Raw genomic sequence first — 20,384 nt, forward strand, 5'->3', positions numbered from 1 at the left:
TTTGATACATATGCAACTAGAGTCAAGAGCTCCGGGGTACTGGTTAGTTCATATTGTTGTTCCACCTATAGGGTTGCAGATCCCTTTAGCTCCTTGGGTACTTTCTCTATCTCCTCCATTGGGGGCCCTGTGATCCATCGAATAGCTGACTGTGAACATCCACTTCTGTGTTTGCTAGGCCCCGGCCTAGTCTCACAAGAGACAGCTATATTAGGGTCCTTTCAGCAAACACTTGCTAGTGTATGCAATGGTGTCATAGTTTGGAAACTAATTATGGGATGGATCCCTGGATATGGCAGTCTCTAGATGGTCCATCCTTTTGTCTCAGCTCCAAACTTTGTATCTGTAACTCCTTCCATGAGTGATTGTTTCCAATTTTAAGAAGTGGCAAAGTGTCAACACTTTGGTTGTCGTTCTTCTTCAGTTTCATGTGTTTTTCAAATTGTATCTTATATCTCGGGTATACTAAGTTTCTGGGCTAATATCCACTTATCAATGAGTACATATCATTTGAGTTCTTTTGTGATTGTGTTAACTCACTCAGGATGATGCTCTTCAGGTCCAACCATTTGCCTAGGAATTTCATAAATTCATTCCTTTTAATAGCTGAGTAGTACTCCATTGTGTAAATGTACCACATTTTTTGTATCCATTCTTCTGTTCAGGGGCATCTGGGTTCTTTCCAGCTTCTGGCTATTATATATAAGGCTGCTATGAACATAGTGGAGCAGGTGGCCTTCTTACCAGTTGGGACATCTTCTGGATATATGCCCAGGAGAGGTATTGCGGGATCCTCCAGTAGTACTATGTCCAATTTTCTGAGGAACCGCCAGACTGATTTCCAGAGTGATTGTACGAGCTTGCAACCCCACCAACAATTGAGGAGTGTTCCTCTTTCTCCACATCCTTGCCAGCATCTGCTGTCACCTGAATTTTTGATCTTAGCCATTCTGACTGGTGTGAGATGGAATCTCAGGGTTGTTTTGATTTGCATTTCTCTGATGATTAAGGATGCTGAACATTTTTTCAGGTGCTTCTCAGCCATTCGGTATTCCTCAGGTAAGAATTCTTTGTTTAGTTGAGCCCCATTTTTAATGGGATTATTTGATTTTCTGGAGTCCACCTTCTTGAGTTCTTTATATATATTGGATATTAGTCTCCTCTCTGATTTAGGATAGGTAAAGATCCTTTCCCAATCTGTTGGTGGCCTTTTTGTCTTATTGACGGTGTCTTTTGCCTTGCAGAAGCTTTGCAGTTTTATGAGGTCCCATTTGTCAATTCTTGATCTTACAGCACAAGCTATTGCTGTGCTATTCAGGAATTTTTCCCCTGTGCCCATCTCTTCGAGGCTTTTCCCCACTTTCTCCTCCATGAGTTTCAGTGTCTCTGGTTTTATGTGGAGTTCCTTGATCCACGTAGATTTGACCTTAGTACAAGGAGATAGAAATGGATCAATTCACATTCTTCTACATGACAACCACTAGTTGTGCCAGCACCATTTGTTGAAAATGCTGTCTTTCTTCCACTGGATGGTTTTAGCTCCCTTGTCGAAGATCAAGTGACCATAGGTGTGTGGGTTCATTTGTGGGTCTTCAATTCTATTCCATTGGTCTACTTGTCTGTCACTATACCAGTGCCATGCAGTTTTTATCACAATTGCTCTGTAGTAAAGCTTTAGGTCAGGCATGGTGATTCCACCAGAGGTTCTTTTATCCTTGAGAAGAGTTTTTGCTATCCTAGGTTTTTTGTTATTCCAGATGAATCTGCCGATTACCCTTTCTAATTCGTTGAAGAATTGAGTTGGAATTTTGAATCTGTAGATTGCTTTTGGCAAGATAGCCATTTTTACTATATTGTTCCTGCCAATCCATAAGCATGGGAGATCTTTCCATCTTCTGAGATCTTCTTTAATTTCTTTCTTCAGAGACTTGAAGTTCTTATCATACAGATCTTTCACTTCCTTAGAGTCACACCAAGGTATTTTATATTATTTGTGACTATTAAGAAGGGTGTTGTTTCCCTAATTTCTTTCTCAGCCTGTTTATCCTTTGTGTAGAAAAAGGCCATTGACTTGTTTAAGTTAATTTTATATCCAGCTCCTTCATTGAAGCTATTTATCAGGCTTAGGAGTTCTCTGGTGGAATTTTTAGGGTCACCTATATATACTATCATATCATCTGCAAAAAGTGATATTTTGACTTCATTTTTTTTCCAATTTGTATCCCCTTGATCTCCTTTTGTTGTCAAATTGCTCTGGCTAGGACTTCAAGTACTATGTTGAAGAGGTAGGGAGAAAGTGGGCAGCCTTGTCTAGTCCCTGATTTTAGTGGGATTGCTTCCAGCTTCTCACCATTTACTTTGATGTTGGTTACTGGTTTGCTGTAGACTGCTTTTATCATGTTTAGGTATGGGCCTTGAATTCCTGATCTTTCCAAGACTTTTATCATGAATGGGTGTTGGATCTTGTCAAATGCTTTCTCCGCATCTAACTAGATGATCATGTGGTTTTTGTCTTTGAGTTTGTTTATATAATGGATTACATTGATGGATTTCCATATATTAAACCATCCCTGCATCCCTGGAATAAAACCTACTTGGTCAGGATGGATGATTGCTTTAATGTGTTCTTGGATTCGGTTATCGAGAATTTTATTGAGGATTTTTGCATCAATATTCATAAGGGAAATTGGTCTGAAGTTCTCTATCTTTGTTGGATCTTTCTGTGGTTTAGGTATTAGAGTAATTGTGGCTTCATAGAATGAGTTGGGTAGAGTACCTTCTACTTCTATTTTGTGGAATAGTTTGTGCAGGACTGGAATTAGATCTTCTTTGAAGGTCTGATAGAACTCTGCACTAAACCCATCTGGTCCTGGGCTTTTTTTGGCTGGGAGACTATTAATGACTGCTTCTATTTCATTAGGGATATGAGACTGTTTAGATTCTTAACTTGATCCTGATTTAACTTTGGTACCTGGTATCTGTCTAGAAATTTGTCCATTTCATCCAGGTTTTCCAGTTTTGTTGAGTATAGCCTTTTGTAGAAGGATCTGATGGTGTTTGGGATTTCTTCAGGATCTGTTGTTATGTCTCCCTTTTCAGTTCTGATTTTGTTAATTAGGATGCTGTCCCTGTGCCCTCTAGTGAGTCTAGCTAAGGGTTTATCTATCTTATTGATTTTCTCAAAGAACCAACTCCTCATTTGGTTAATTCTTTGAATAGTTCTTCTTGTTTCCACTTGATTGATTTCACCCCTGAGTTTGATTATTTCCTGCCGTCTAATTGTTCTTGGGTAAATTTTCTTCCTTTTTTTTTTTCTAGAGCTTTTAGATGTGTTGTCAAGCTGCTAGTGTGTGCTCTCTCTTTTTGGAGGCACTCAGAGCTATGAGTTTCCGTCTTAGAAATGCTTTCATTGTGTCCCATAGGTTTGGGTATGTTGTGGCTTCATTTTCATTAAACTCTAAAAAGTCTTTAATTTCTTTCTTTATTCCTTCCTTGACCAAGGTATCACTGAGAAGAGTGTTGTTCAGTTTCCATGTGAATGTTGGCTTTCCATTATTTATGTTGTTGTTGAAGATCAGCCTTAGTCCATGGTGGTCTGATAGGATGCATGGAACAATTTCAATATTTTTGCATCTGTTGAGGCCTATTTTGTGACCAATTATATGGTCAGTTTTAGAGGAGGTACCATGAGGTGCTGAGAAGAAGGTATATCCTTTTGTTTTAGGATAAAATGTTCTGTAAATATCTGTTAAGTCCATTTGTTTCATAACTTCTGTTAGTTTCACTGTGTCCCTGTTTAGTTTCTGTTTCCATGATCTGTCCATTGATGAAAGTGGTGTGTTGAAGTCTCCCACTATTATTGTGTGAGGTGCAATGTGTGCTTTTCGCTTTACTAAAGTTTCTTTAATGAATGTGGCTGCCCTTGCATTTGGAGCATAGATATTCAGAATTGAGTGTTCCTCATGGAGGATTTTACCTTTGATAAGTATGAAGTGTCCCTCCTTGTCTTTTTTGATAACTTTGGGTTAGAAGTCGATTTTATTCGATATTAGAATGGCTACTCCAGCTTGTTTCTTCAGACCATATGCTTGGAAAATTGTTTTCCAGCCTTGCACTCTGATGTAGTGTCTGTCTTTTTCCCTGAGATGGGTTTCTTGTAAGCAGCAGAATGTTGTGTCCTGTTTGTGTAGCCAGTCAGTTAGTCTATGTCTTCTTATTGGGGAATTGAGTCCATTAATATTAAGAGATATTAAGGAAAAGTAATGGATGCTTCCTATTATTTTTGTTGTTAAAGATGGCATTCTGTTCTTGTGGCTGTCTTCTTTTTGGTTTGTTGAGGGATTGCTTTCTTGCTTTTTCTAGGGCGTGATTTCCATCCTTGTATTGGTTTTTTTCTGTTATTATCCTTTGAAGGTCTGGATTCGTGGAAAAATAATGTGTGAATTTGGTTTTGTCGTGGAATACTTTGGTGTCTCCATCTCTGGTAATTGAGAGTTTGGCCGGGTATAGTAGCCTGGGCTGGCATTTGTGTTCTCTTAGTGTCTGTATAACGTCTGTCCAGGCTCTTCTGGCTTTCATAGTCTGTGGTGAAAACTCTGGTGTAATTCTGATAGGCCTGCCTTTGTATGTTACTTGACCTTTCTCCCTTACTGCTTTTAATATTCTCTCTTTATTTAGTCCTCTTGTTGTTCTGATTATTATGTGTTAGGAGGAATTTCTTTTCTGGTCCAGTCTATTTGGAGTTCTGTAGGCTTCTTGTATGTTCATGTGCATGTCATTCTTTAGGTTTGGGAAGTTTTCTTCTATAATTTTGTTGAAGATATTTGCTGGCCCTTTAAGTTGAAAATCTTCATTCTCATCAACTCCTATTATCCATAGATTTGGTCTTCTCATTGTGTCCTGGATTTCCTGGATGTTTTGTATTTTCTTTGATTGTTGTGCCGATGTTCTCTATGGAATCTTCTGCACCTGAGATTCTCTCTTCCATCTCTTGTATTCTGTTGCTGATGCTCACATCTATGGTTCCAGATTTCTTTCCTCGTGTTTCTATCTCCAGCATTGCCTCACTTTGGGTTTTCTTTATTGTGTCTACTTCCCTTTTTATGTTTTGGATGGTTTTATTCAATTCCATCACCTGTTTGGTCGTGTTTTCCTGCAATTCTTTAAGGAATTTTTGTGTTTCCTCTTTAAGGTCTTCTACCTATTTAGCTGTGTTCTCCTGTATTTCTTTAAGTGAGGTATTAAAGTCCTTCTTGATGTCCTCTACCATCATCATGAGATATGCTTTTAAATCCAGGTCTAGCTTTTCGGGTGTGTTGGGATGCCCAGGACTAGGTGGGGTGGGAGTGCTGAGTTCTGATGATGGTGAGTGGTCTTAATTTCTGTTAGTTGGATTCTTATGTTTGCCTTTCGCCATCTGGTAATCTCTGAAGCTAGCTGTTATAGTTGTCTCTGGTTAGAGCTTGTTCCTCAGGTGATTAAGTTAGCCTCTATCAGCAGACCTGGGAGACTAGTTCTCTCCTTAGTTTCAGTGGTCAGAGTACCCTCTCCAGGCAAGTCTCCTCTTGCAGGGAAGGTACCCAGATATCTGGTGTTTGAACCTGCCTCCTGGCAGAAGTTGTGTTCCACTCACCTGAGGTCTTAGGATCCCGTGGGGGATCCTGTGTGGGTCCTTGCGAGTGTCTGGAGACTCTGAGGGCAAGGAACCCCAGTGCTGGAGTGGACCGGAAGGGACTTGTGCCCCTGATCAGGCCGGGTTTTCTGCTTCCCTAATTGATGCAGTCTCAGATCCAGTGCAATTGGATTGAAGCAGACACTGTGTTCCACTCACCAGAGGTCTTAAGATCCCCATGGGGGATCTTGTGTGGGCCCTTGTGGGTGTCCAGAGACTCCGCAGGCAAGTCACCCTGGTTCTGGAGTCGGATCTCAAGTTCAAAGTCAGCCTGGACTATGTAGATATATACTCTGGAAAAAAAAAGGAAGGAAGGAAGATAGAAAAAGATCAGAAGGAATGAAGAAAGGAATAAAGGAGGAGAGAGAGAGAGAGACAGAGAGAGAGAAAGAGAGGAAGAAACAGGTGGGAAGAGAGGAAAATGTGAGGAGTGTGTGAGGGGAGGGGAGAAATTACATATAAGGCAGGAAAATAGAGGGGATTCTAAGTTTATCAAAAACCCAGTAAAATGGTAACCAGAAGTATTTGCCCAGCTTCAGCTATTCAAGTAAATCCTCTCTATTTTTTTGACCACGTATATTGACATCTGTACTATGCTCCTTAACCATTTACTTCAACAACAGCGAAACATTTTCTTAAGCATGCTATGCTGTGGGGACATGCTTTGAACACAGATGCTCCTGGTCTTTTAAACCCTATATCCTATGGAGAAAATTTGACTGCTATAAATTTTGAAGCTACCAAGAAGCCCAAGGAAGGTAATGGAGGTAGGTTGGTGATTTGAAATAGAGTACCCAGAGGACTCTTCATTCACTTAAGAGGTGATATGTGTGCAGACTCGGTGAGCAAGACAGAAGGCTCAGCAGCCGTCTCAGACAGGATCATTTAAAGAGGGAAACCACAAAGACTTTGAGTTGAAAAGTCAAAGATAGATGAGGCTGAAATACCATAGTGAGGCTAGCATCCATCCTTGCTGGAGAAGTAGAGGGCAGTGGTACCTCAAAGAACAAAGGAACTTAAAGCACATGAGGTCTTAAAGGCAATTATAAGTGCTTTTTTTGTTGTTATTTTGTTTTGCTTTTATTCTGAAACATGTTAAGAAGTCAATGAGAGATTTTAGTAGAGACCTGACATGACTGTATTTGAATTTAACAGAGCTGAGACTGAATCACATTGTAGAGGGACTGAGATAAAAATTAGGGACAACTCCCAAAATTAGTGCTGTGCCCAGATCAATGGATTACAGAAGTCCCTCAGCATGTTTCCTCAAATGTAACCATCTGCAATTTATCTTGAGTTCAGCAGCTGGTATCCCATCTCAGTCCCTAGGACAAATGTATGTGTCTCTGATTACATGTACATTTCCATGTAAGTTGTCAGCATGCCATGAAATAGAACACCCTGGACCACCCTTACTATAGTCACTCTGGGTCTCCTTGCTTCTTAACCCACACACACTATGATTTCTCAGCTTCCTGATCTTGTAAAGAACTCTTGGTTTCAGCATCCAGATTTATTTTCTTTGATGATAATGATGGTTTCTTGAACTTATCTGTTCAATTCTGGGAACCCAATTAAAATGTTCACACTTTGGGCTCGAGAGGTGACTCAGTAGCTGCTGTGGAAGCATGAGGATAATCCAATGTAGGATTATCATATCCACTTGGAAGCCATTTACAGTGTCCTCATCTCCCAGGGTTGGATGAAAGGGAGAGGCCGGTGGATATGGGACAGCTGGCCAGACAGCATAAGGAAACAGTGAAATCTAGTTCAGAGGAAGACCCAGTTTCAACAAAGAAGATGGCAAGTGGTAATGGATGACACTGGATGTGGACCTTTAGTCTCCAGATGTGCCCAGGGAAGTAAGTACACTCCTACACACATATGCACATGAGCTCACACATGCACATGCACAACATTCATGTCTTTTGAAATCCCATCGTATGCTTTAACTACTTGAGTCAATCAATCATACTTCTTTCATATTGATCACTATAGTCTCTATAGTTTTTTTTCAGATGTTGCCAATTCAGAGTTGAATATTAAAAGATGAGAGCCAAACCTCACAAAATGTATGTTTTTCTCAGAGATGTTTTGAAATCTTTAAGAACCCAAGTTTATGCTTCAATGAAAAACTGTCTAGCATACATATTCCCTACCAGTATCCAAGTCATCAACCTTTTGGAGGAGAAGGCAAATTAGATCGTTACATATAGGCAGGTTATTCAGAGGCCAAAGATACTTTAATAAGCAGTTTTTCAATTGAGATGAAAGTGACATAAACCCAATCATTTTCAAGAGAACAATTCAGTGGACTCAGCACAATTTCTGCCCACATATTGATTAGTCTGAGAAAGCTATAAACAGATCCCCAGCAATTTGGAAGTCCACACTGGAAATAAGGGTGGTATTAATGGACAATCTTAGAAGTTAACAAGACAGATCACACTAGGAAACAGTCATATTCCAGTCATATGTTTGTAAAGAAATGACTTAAGAATTGGTTGTTAATTGCAAGATAGTGTATCATAAAAAGATGAAATATGTTCTGTGTTCCAAAACACTTATCCTGACTGGGCGCTTTTTAAATATTCACTATCAGATATGATTTATCTTTCCAACTACAGCATTTAAGGAGACTGCTTCCTGAAAGGGCAGCACCTTTGTCATACTGCTGGCCAGACAGCATAAGGAAACAGTGAAATCTAGATACCAGATTTGCTATCAGAAAAGGTGGGCAGACTCTTTGAGTTATCTAGTTGAGGAAGTAGCTTGGGTCACGACGTTTGGGTGATGGCCATCTTAATAATGATCATGTGGGTGAAAATAGAATCCCTATTTGTGGTGAAGATTCTCTTCCCTCATTTTTTTCACTTCTCAATTTAGAAGTTCATTTTGCCTTCTCCCTGTGTCTGGTGTACTGTAGATACTGAGAAAATCATGCAAACACAGTGTGTACTCTGGTACCAATATTTGATTAACATATATGTATATGTCTTACTAGTTCATTTAATGATACTGATCTGTACATATGTTCAGTGCTGACTTCTTGGGGTTCAGTAGGCTTGATCCTAGAAAAAGCTTTCCCCCTATTTAACTGTCTGTAGTTCTTCATAGGGCCTTGTGAAACTTCTACACCCATACCATACCATAACATACCATACCAACTGAGGTTGTCATTATGCAGATTTTGTTTGCTGAATTGTATTGTTTTTATTTCCTAGATATACTTTCCCTGTCCTGTCTAGAAAACACCACAGTAAGTAGGCTGATTCTCTGGCTTTTAAAGTCTTCAGTCTCACTCCTCTACAGTGTTTCCTGATAGTGTAGGGGTTTCATTGTGGTTGTGAAATTTGAGTCAGGGTACCTCAGGTTCACATATTCTCTGTATTGTTGAGCTGCCCTCACTCCATGTCTAGTGACTTCCTAACTGGAAGATAGTGCCACCATCTTTGTGAAGATGACAAGTACAAAAGTCTCAGCTTCTTCATCCAAGTTCTCAAATGAGGTTAAAGTCTCTTAGCATCCCAGCATTTTTTCTGTTTTTTAATATTAATCTGTTCTGTTCTGTTCTGTTCTGTTCTGTTGTTGGTAGTGGTGGTGGTGGTGGTGTGTGTGCATGTACACACACACACACACACACACACACACCATCTTTATATTCTCACATACATTTACAGTTCCTTCTCACAGATACTGTATGAAGAAGTATTGCAGATTTGGTTGTAGACCTCTGATCCATGAATCCATACACAATTGTGCAGTAAGCTTTCCTGGGGAGCTGTATTTCTGACTTGAAACCTGTTAGAAAAAAGTACAGTGAGGTAATTAAAACAAACAGAGACCACATAGGTCTTTCATGGAGCTAGAAAGTTTAAGAACATTGGTTAAAATAGTTTGAGGCATTTGAATTATTTAAAGAGGAATCTTTAACTTAGAGTGTATTAATCTTCAAGTGGTAATAGACTTGTCTTTATAATTAAGGTAAGAAAATGATGGTTTTTTTTCCCCTCAGAAAGGCTAGTATTATGAGTTGAATGAAATAAAGAGCCATGCCAATTAGTCACATTCAAGGATTATCATTGGGTCATAGTGCAAAAGTCACCACCTACTGAACTCTACCTTGAACGACTGCTTCTTCTTGACCCTGTGGTTGGTAGACTGAAAAAATCTGCTCTTGAATTGGCAGGGGTAAGATGAACTGCTTCGACCCAGACCTCTGGGAGAATATTTACCAGTAATTTCTGAAAATTTCTCTGACATTCAAGTGGTTTTGGGGGCAGAGATTAAGTTACTGCCACCCTGGAACATTTTAAAATGTTAAGCCCATTTTATGAAGTTACAAAGAACCATCTCGTTTCATTGTTACAATGGGAAAACAAATCAAGGTGAATAAATGCCACAGAAGAGGAAGGAGTATGTTCTGTGGGTTGTTAGTGAATGCATTTGGAGTGAATTAGTAGAGGAGAGGTAGCTGAGCACTGATGATGTAACACTGGGTGAGGGTGGGGGAGTGGGCTTTTCATTGCCACCACTATCCTCAGGAAGCAAATGAGGCGTTACTCTATGAACTTCAAGTTGACCCCAAAAGCCCTAAACAGTTCACAATGCAATGCTGATAATCAGCTTTCAAACACAATTAGGCATTTAAGAAAACAAACCAACTTGAGTGATGCACAGGAGAAAAAACAGAATGCACACAGAGTTAGCAGGTACAGACTTAAAAACAACTGTCCTGAGTGGCCTCTAGAAGTTAATAGATAGTATTGAGAATACTGTAAGCAAAGTGAGCTGCAAGTGACAAAAACAAAACAAAACAAAACAGGCAAACCAGAGGAATTATGAGAAATAAACAAAAATCAAAACAGAAATCAGTAAATTACAAAGGAAGGGAGGGAGGGAGGGAGGGAGGGAGGGAGGGAGGGAGGGAGGGAGGGAGGAGAGGGGGGAAGAAGGAAGGAAAGTGACATCAAACAGGACGATGCAACAATTCTAAATCCACATGAATATTTTAATATGGCTTTAAAGTATCAAGTGAAACTCTTAAAGAAATATAGGAGGACCCGTGTAGACATTTTCAATACAAATTAAGAGGGAATTACCACCAGATGAAGTATGTTCTCTGATCACAGAGGAGCTAAGCCTGAAATCTAAAAGATAAATAGGAATGTGAGAAGCATGGGTATGTGTGAAAAGTGAGAAATTTATTTCTATGTCTTGGATCAAAGAGCAACTCACCATGGAAGTCAGAAAGCATGTGAACCAAATGACTCCAAAGCCAAAAAAAGACTAGAGATGATGAGTTAAACATCCAACATAAGAATTTAGAGAAAGAATTCAGCTTAACACAGAGAAATTAGGTGAAAGGTAATAATATATATGAGAATCAACACTAGCCAAAGTGATAAAAGAGGATAGAGAAACATTAGCAAAATTTAAAAAAAGTAAAATTTAATTAAATTGGACTATATATATTAACATTAATGGGAGATTCAGGGATGCAGGAATATACATTGAAAGGGGGATAAAATTTTATATTTACAAATATTAGTGAACAGATGAATAGACATTTCAAAGACTTCAGCACACAATTAGGAAGAAATTCTAAGTTCACAAATGTAAGATAAAGTTGAAATAATGACATAAGATGTCATTTTTCATCGGTTCTGTAAAAAAATTATGCTAATGATTTTACCTTTATGCCCTTTACTTTACTATTGTAAAGAATAGCCACTCTATTCTCAGTTTTGGATAAAGAATGCAGCTATAAAAGAAGTACAGAGATTTGTCCAATATCTCACGTACATAGATTGGGTTAATCGTTACCTCAGACTTAGGTAAGTCCAAGGCTGCACTGAACAGCATCTCTCCTCACTGGGCCAGAAGGACCAGATGCCATGGGAATCCCTTAGTCAGCACCAGGAGAGCATCCTTTACAGCCTCCCTGAGAGCTGTTCTCTTCATCTCTATGTCTCTTTCTCCCTCTCCCTCCGCCACCATGACTCCGTTTTCTCATAAGTGACCAGAGAAGTAGATTTTGTAACTGCATGGTAGGATTCCACCTCTCCATGTCTGTACCGGAACTTACGAGTTGGGGAAGAATGCTGATCCATCCTCCCAGAACCATGGCCCTTCACTCTGATTGCGGGAAAGGCCTATCCAAAATGCATTAATACGGTGAGACGATGTTTGGCTTTCAATGAACTCCTGTAGTAAAACAAAAATACAAACATACATCAGGGGGATCCTAAAACAATGCTATAGGCATCCAGGGCGGAATGAATCCTTTTACAGAAGGACGTTCACATAAGGTGACAATCTAGAGAGGACTGTCAATCACTGAATATCGTTGAATGTCTAGAGAGGTGTTTTAGAGTTATTTTTAATTTTTCCATCAAGAATAGATTCATTAATAAAGATGTGAGCTAGGGAGATGGCTCAGTGGGTAAGAATGCTTGCTGCAAACACATGAGGACCTCGATTTGAGTTCCCAATATCCATGTTAAAATGTCAGGTGCATCCATACATGCCTTTAACTCCTGTATGGTAGGGATTGAAGACAGGAGAGTCCTGGAGTTGGGTGGTTGTAAGCCTATCTCTCTAGGTTCAGTGTGCAAACATACATGCATGCATACATACATACATATACTCTCTCTCTCTCTCTCTCTCTCTCTCTCTCTCTCTCCCTCTCTCTCTCTCTCTCTCTCTCTCTCTCTCACACACACACACACACACACACACACACAGAAGCTCTCACACAAACTAAAGGGGGAAAATAGGCTTAAATTATCAATATTCTACCTCAATTAACAAACTACACAAAATCCAGCAGTGCCCAGCTCCCAAGCAGCTTCGTGGGAAATGGGCCATTTGTTTTTTGTACAAGTAGCAAACATAAACTCATAATAGCTTTACCAAGGAAAATAATGCTGTAGAAGAGACCCAGAGCCTGGCAGGTGTCAGGTAAACTCTCTTCTACAGATCTACATCCTCAGCCCTGCACTGCATGTTTTATGGTTAAAATAATCCAAGACTCTTGAATTGGTCACAAAAATAGGATGATTCTTTGCCAATCACAGGTTGATATCAAAGGCCAGGTGAATTTCTAATGGGATCCTCTTCCTTGTCTGTATTCCTGCTTTCATTAACTTTCACAGGAACTACAGCTATTGGGTACGGAGTCACAGATAGATAAAAACAGAGTAGTGAAGACAGAATAGAGTGTGCAGATTGGAACTGTATTGAGGGATGCTTTCTGTAGTTCTCACCCACTTTTCCTTCAACATGTATTGTAAGTTCTCCTGATTCTGTACAATTTCTTGTTAATAAGGATGCTTATTAAACTTAAACTATCTAAGTTTAAATTATTAAACTTTCAGCTTATTTGTTATTTTATCTGATGTTTGACTTTTCAGAACTGTTGTTTTTCTTTTCAACTATATATAGAAGGGTTACTTTTTAATCCTCTTTGTCACTTAGAAGGAATTTCTTGTCTGGATCTGTCTGAGCTAAGATGGAAAGTACGTATCAAAACTAAACAACAAAAATAACACAAAACAAAATAATCAAATAAAACCAGCTCTTTGCCTTCCTCAGTATTTTAACAAGACCAAACAATTCATAAATGTTGATTGTCATTGCTGATCTTTCTTGATATTAAAGTAACAAATGGGCAGTTTTTCTCCTATACTTCAAATTTGAAAATTGAAGTACACATATACAAGCATGAAGCGCCCTTACCACAACATCCGAACCATCATAAAGTTTGTTTTAACGTATTTACTTTAACATTTTCATTTTCATTTTCATTCTTTTGTGCATGTGTGTTGTGTGGCATGCCACAGTGCTCATGTGGAGGTCAGAGGGCAATTTGTAAGAGTCGGTTTTTCCCCTTCTATTATGTGGGTTCTAGAAACAAATTCAGGTCAAGCTTAGTGCCAAGTGCTACTTGGCAAGCCCCAAAATTGCTTATTTTAAAGTAAAATGTGAATCCTTTTCAAATCAATTAATAAAAAATAAAACCATGCATTATGTAATGTACTGAATAATTTTGCAGTTATACCAAATGATGATATGAACATTGTTAGTGCAAGAATCTCTCTAGCCCAGATGAATGTAAACCAGAGGTAATTATAGAAGTATGTGCTTACAAATTCTTTTGAGTTGTCTATCTTCAGTAGATGAGCACCTAGCTGGGAGCAGTGTCTCTTACTTCCATACCAGGAATTTCCTGAGAAGCTAAATAGGTAACAGCTCTTCCCATGCATGATCCAATTAGGAAGGCAAGGCTGAGAAAAACCTCCTGGAAAGAAAATTAATATCATGAAATTCATAGTATAACAATAATTCTCTTAGTGCATTTTCATGAGTACCTAATAATAAATTTTCATTAACATATTTCTTTAACACATCTTTAATTTTTGACACAAATTAGATGATAACTTTACAGAATATATTAAAAATCTCTTTGCTTGTTTAAAAAATTTAAAGTAAAGGGACTAAAGACGTGGTTTAGTGTTTGAGACCACTGATTGCTCCTCCAGAGTACATAGGTTTGTTTCCCAGAACCTATATGGCACTTCACAAACATCTATAACTGCAGTTTCTGGGCACTGGTACCCTCTTCTGGCCTCTGAGGGTGCCAGGTATGCAAGTGGTACACACAGGCAAACATGCAAGCAAAACACATATAAAATTTAAAATCAGTTGAGTTTGTGTAGTGTTTTAAATAGACAACTAGACTTATCTCTTCCACTACTTCAAGCTTAGGCCTAGATTCCCTTTCTTTTCTGATTCTCTGTAAAACAAATACCACTCAAAATCAATGGCTACAAACAGAAGTTCTACTTGGTTTAATTTATCCTATGAAGAGGCATAAAGCTAATTATTTATATTTCAAAGGCTCTTTTGCATTTTGTTAGCTGAAGACAGTGGGGAGGTAAGTCCAGAGGTGGACTGCTGAAGGGAAAGCATTGTCAGTCAGCTATGATTCAATCAGAAACACAGGCTGGATATAGAAAAAAAGTTATGAAATCATTTGAATGCTATGATTAAGCAGCGTTTTCAGTGAGTTATTAGGTCCATTTCTTCTGTATATTATTAGCATTTACAGTCTTCAGTGTCCCTTCCTCATTTCTCCCTTATATTTCCTTTCCCTCACATCTATCTTATTCTAACATCACTGTAAAAATATCAGTTCCATAAGGACACTGAACACTACCCCTTCGTTTGCATCAAATTCTATCATGTCTCATAGATTTCAGCACACAGCCAGAGATAAGAGCTGTTACTGCTCCTTTTAGTAAGTGAAAGAGCTGTGGATTTGTGATGCCACTTTACCAGCTGTCTGGCAGGGTATGTTATGCTAAGGGAATTCTGTTAGGTCTGCTTGCCTTGAATTCACTGTTAGTAGATGTAAACATATTCCCCACCCCAGGCCTCAGCACCAGGAAATGAACCTCTGGAATCCGGGATCCCATTGCTCCTTTCGTGCTGCCCTTGCCTGTAGTTTGGGATGCCTTGGAGGGAGCCACCTTCTCATCTAAAGATGATTCTGTGGGCTTGTGGTTCTCTTTATTTCTTGATAGGAAGTTGTCTTTCTCCTCTGGATTTCTCCCTGAATTGTGTCACCAAAATGCTTCATACGTCACGAACAGCAATAGTGACAGAAAAAGAAAGTCATTCTGCTGTGTTTAAAAATGGAAATGCCAGCACTCATATTTTATGGACATATATAGGGGATGCCTATGGTTATTGATAAATAAACTGTATGTTGCTGATAAAAAGACAGAGTAAGATGGGTCACAGATAGAGGATATATTAAACATATGGAAAGGACTATGAAGCAGGTCGCAAATAGAAAATGGCATGGATCTAACTGCAATTGTAAACCATTTTAAATACTAATAATTTATGAAATAATAGTTTTTGCTTTCCACTATTATTTAAAAATGCCAGCTAGCTCTTTGAAAATTACACAGCATGTAATACATAAAATGTTTCTGTAATCAGTAAAAATGTGACTAATTTTGAGTGATGAAAACTCTTTGAAGTTTACAATTCTATTGACACAGAATTCATGAAATACAGAAACCTAAAGAGAAATATTCAGTCTTCACAAAGCATCTGTTTAGCAATTTTTCAATGCCCCAGGCAGTACCTGGCAGAGTCAAGATAATTTTTTACTAAAGATCATGTGTAAGAAGAAGCTGGTAAGAACCCAGATGCCCCTCAACAGAGGAATGGATAGAGAAAATGTGGTACATTTACACAATGGAGTACTACTCAGCTATTAAAAAGAATGAATTTATGAAATTCCTAGGCAAATGGATGGACCTGGAGGGCATCATCTTGAGTGAGGTAACCCAATCACAAAAGAACTCACACAATATGTACTCACTGATAAGTGGATATTAGCATAGAAACTTAGAATACCCAAGATATAAGATACAATTTGCAAAACACGTGAAACTCAAGAAGAACGAAGACCAAAGTGTGGGCACTTTGCCCCTTCTTAGATTTGGGAACAAAACACCCATGGAAGGAGTTACAGAGACACAGTTTGGAGCTGAGATGAAAGGATGGACCATCTAGAGACTGCCATATCCGGGGATCCATCCCATAACCAGCTTCCAAACACTGACACCATTGCATACACTAGCTAGATTTTGCTGAAAGAACCCAGATATAGCTGTCTCTTGTGAGACTATGTTGGGGCCTAGCAAACACAGAAGTGGATGCTCACAGTCAGCTATTCGATGGATCACAGGGCCCCCAATGGAGGAGCTAGAGAAAGTAACCAAGGAGCTAAAGGGATCTGCAACCCTATAGGTGGAACAACAATATGAACTAACCAGTACTCCCCAGAGCTCGTGTCTCTAGCTGCATATGAATCAGAAGATGGCTTAGTCAGCCATCAGTGGAAAGAGAGGCCCATTTGTCGTGCAAACTTTATATGCCTCAGTACAGGGGAACGCCAGGGCCAAGAAGTGGGAGTGGGAGGGTGGGGGAGTGGGTGGGGGAGCGTGTGGGGGACTTTTGGGATAGCATTGGAAATGTAACTGAAATAAATACCTAAATAAAAAAAAGATAATTCCCATGTATCATGTCATGAGATGTTCAAAAATTACACAAAACTCATTTAATACATCTGTCTCCTAGGAAAGATTAGGCTTCTTTTGACTCTGCAAGTTTCCCTCCACTAACTTTTACTTTCAGTTTTACTTTAAAAAGAAAATCACCTATCTATAGTAGAGTAATATACTCATGAATATATGTTTTACTAAGCAGATTTTCTATAATCCACCATTTCTTATAATCTCACCAATAACTAGGTTATAACTATGGAAGAGTTAATCTTCCACTCTCTCAATTCTCCTATAACTAAAACAGAAATTAATAGCACAAACTTAATGGAATTAATATACAGATTAAATGAGGTTATGCATGCCAAGCCCTTGAGAGAGTTCTTGGCATCAATTAATTGCATAATCACTGTTTACGACTGCATCAACCTCCCTCACCCATACTCACCTAGGGCACCCAGCACTGCAGCAACCACTACTACCACAAAGCACAGGATTCCTAAACCCACTGCAATGGGCCTCCAAGGTGAAGATGGAGCCTGGCTTCCTGGAAAGTAAGAGAGATGAGAAAGAAAATGAGGGAAGATGATGGAACTCTTTAACAGCTTAGTTCCCTGAAATTTGGGTGGTTCTAAAGGGATCAGCAGACACTAGGCTCTAGCGACTTGAGAATCTAACATTGTAGTGTAAATCTCCATTTTCCTCCAACTTCAGGATGCCTCTTCCTCCATTGCTTCAGCCATGGCATCATGGCCATACCATCTGTAACTCCTCCATTGTAGGCTCACAGGCTAGTCTATAGATCTGGACACTATCCATTCCCTGAAGTCCTACTTGGTCACAGAGCAAATAGCTTTCTGTAGGAGAAACAGCACCAATGACTAAGGATAGCTTTTTCTTGTCATTTATATGGTGCATGATTTAAACAAGTTATTTTCTCTATGCCTTTGTTTTTATTTATTTTTTTTATTTCCAAGTTTTGAAATTAGATCAATAGTACCTTCAAATACTGTTGCTGGGACTGAGCACTTTAGTTTACGCAGCATACGCATATAAGCCATGCCCCTTCCCTCAATCAATTTTTAGACTATTTTCCAAGCAAATTTCACAAGAGAGTGATTGTGTAAGTGGTTATAAATAATTGCATAATGTGAACATCAAAAAGCGGAAGAAAACAAACTGACATTAGAACCCGTCAGTCATCTCTTCCTTTAAGTTAACAGCGAACTGATTTTTGTTTTAAGCTGATGATACCAACAACAGAAAGCCAAGTCATAGAGCTGCCCAATAGGTGACCCTGAAAGAGACTAAAACACTCACTCCGTGTTAGGACTTTAATGTCCTTTATTCTTGTCTTGTTTCCGTTTTAATATCTATCTCCTGATAATGAGACATTTTAATGTAGCTTGTGTTTTCCATAGCTGACATACTAACATCTCGTTTTATAAAATCCAAATTAATCTCTTACCAAAAGAGCATAGCGGATTTGGGATTTACACCCCATGACTCCTGGCTTCTCTTTGGGTTTAACCAAAGATGCATTCATTTTTATTTCCCACACACTCCTCTATGGTTGCATAGAGGACCATGACTTTAGCATACTGTGTTGTATGATTGTACAGGTTGTTCGTTTATCTGTTTCCTGGCCCCCTCACAAGTTGCTAAAAAACAAGGAAAAAGCAACTCTACTAAAATTCTTTCATCTTTCTCTTTTACTCATGTTACCAGTGCTACCTCTGACTGTAGAGTAGAGTAGTCCTGTTTTCTGCCATAAACCAAAAGCAATTTGTGGAAGTCGTTGATGACTTCCAGCAGTCTTTAAAACTATACACACACACACACACACACACACACGTGTGTGTATACATGTATATATATATATATATACATATATATATATATATATATACATATATATACATACATACATATATATGTGTGTATACATGTATATATATATATATACATATCATATACATACCACATATACCAAATATATATCATACACACACGCATATATGAAAATATATTTTTGTAGGCAGTTCTACAAATCAAGAATCTCTCCAGGTCTCTACTTCTGTTATTTCAGTTAATGAGAACAAAGGTGCTGTTAGCAGAAAGAAAATGGATACCTTTCTCTGATCCCCTGGGCCTTTTATGGATGTCTTGAGTGCTGAAGTCTAATTGAGTATATCCATCTTCATCCAGATTCTCTATATGAGAGTGATATTTCATTGCTTCACAGGGCCCTAGGTAGGCAGAGCACTTGAATGTTCTTTACTATAAAATAACTGCCAGGATGAGGCTCACTAACCCAAACCCTGAAACAGCCCTTTGCGAGGTTCATGGAGCACAGCTTAAGTAGTCAAGCCAGTGCCCAAAGCAGGAAATGAAAACGCGTTGGAGTAATTTCCCTTTTTTCCTCTAGATCCTGTTTCTGAGGCTGTAACTTCTGAAGAAAACTGAAATGCTGTATGATGCATGACTGTCGTTTTAGATCAACTGTATGACTGATCCATTGACTACAGTCTTAAAAGACATTGGTTACACTCCCCATTGAAACTGACACGATTAATTGGTATGGCCTACATAAACTTTTAAGCAGTTTGAGTGTCTTGAATTCGACACTGGCTTGTTAGAACTCTGATTGCATCCCCACATCCTTTCATGTGTTCATGCCATCCATTGTAGTAAATACTCTATAACTGCCTGGAGTCGGCAGCATTGGCGGAAGGCTCTCCACAAGGAAATTTATTGCCTGATGGAGGAATCACAGCTGAGCATCCAAAGTACATCACTCCAGCGACACAAAGCGAATGATTCTCTTGGAGGTTTATCATGGAGTAGAAATAGATAGGCGCAAACATTTACTGGGAATGATTCTGCCTTAGTTACTTCACAGCACACCCGCATTCTCATTCTGTCGCCCTCTCTAAGAATTACGCTTTAGCACATATTAGCATTACTATTTTCAAATAAGGAGAAGAAGACATGGATACTCGAAGATGGAAATTTCAAAACTAGAACAAGGGACTAGAACAAAGTCTACTAAGTTTTTAAGACTTGGAATTACTTACTGTTGCACTGGCTTCATTCTTCTGGACTCTTATGATACATATAATAGCCTGAAACATAAAAATAAATTCTCATTCTCTCTCTCTCTCTCTCTCTCTCTCTCTCTCTCTCTCTCCTCTCTTGCAATTCTCAGATTAACAAAAAATGATCAAATAAGTACAGTTTTGAAACAACCATCACTTGATTACTGCTGTAAGTCAACAAGGAGAACATCAAAGAAATGAGAATAGACTTAGTTTAAGGATATGATTGAATTGGAGAAGAAGGTTTTCCATGAATGGAAGTCAGAGTCCACAAAACAAAATTTGAAGACTTTTTCAAGGCTAGAGTGTGCTAATAAAAAAAAAGCTGCAATACTAAAGGGATAGCTAGAGTGAGTCTTCATCAGGACTTGTCAATTGGCACTTATTAAACTAAGAAACTCCTCATCTTTATGACTTGAGGCAGTGGCACACCTGGAAACAATGCACTCTCCTCCAATTCCCAGAGACTGTGAGGAAGAGCAAGGACAATCATCCTCGAATGTTTGCCCTTGAGGAGACTGTTCAGGGTGG

The 20,384-nt window shown here is 38.8% G+C and overlaps 1 protein-coding gene and 1 long non-coding RNA gene across 5 annotated transcripts in view; one reads left to right on the forward strand and one right to left on the reverse strand.

Moving 5' to 3' along the window:
- Positions 1–6,092: 6,092 nt before the first annotated feature.
- Positions 6,093–20,384, forward strand: part of Gm45969 — a 41,914-nt gene continuing 27,622 nt past the window's right edge. Inside the window, exons 1-2 of one of the 3 annotated variants that reach the window (XR_001785379.2) lie at positions 6,093–6,438; positions 7,368–7,533. This is a non-coding gene — a long non-coding RNA (predicted gene, 45969). Of the gene's footprint in view, positions 6,439–6,656; positions 7,534–20,384 lie in introns of those variants that run through there. The other 2 variants (XR_001785380.1, XR_001785378.2) reach the window with 2 other exon arrangements.
- Positions 7,896–19,090, reverse strand: Clec7a (C-type lectin domain family 7, member a). Of its 2 annotated transcripts, NR_132130.1 has the most exons (6): positions 18,888–19,084; positions 17,204–17,302; positions 15,174–15,308; positions 13,822–13,973; positions 11,760–11,878; positions 7,896–9,472 (listed from the first exon to the last, which is right to left on the reverse strand). NR_132130.1 is itself a non-coding variant. In NM_001309637.2 (5 exons), the coding sequence occupies exons 1-5, from the start codon at positions 18,988–18,990 to the stop codon at positions 9,346–9,348; spliced, it is 600 nt and encodes a 199-aa protein (NP_001296566.1). In that variant the 5' UTR covers positions 18,991–19,090; the 3' UTR covers positions 7,896–9,345. The 2 variants fall into 2 exon arrangements, 1 of the variants encoding a protein (NP_001296566.1); NM_001309637.2 differs by lacking the exon at positions 15,174–15,308 and having other exon boundaries at positions 18,888–19,090.

Source organism: Mus musculus, chromosome 6, assembly GCF_000001635.26.
Source record: "Mus musculus strain C57BL/6J chromosome 6, GRCm38.p6 C57BL/6J".
NCBI lineage: Eukaryota > Metazoa > Chordata > Mammalia > Rodentia > Muridae > Mus > Mus musculus.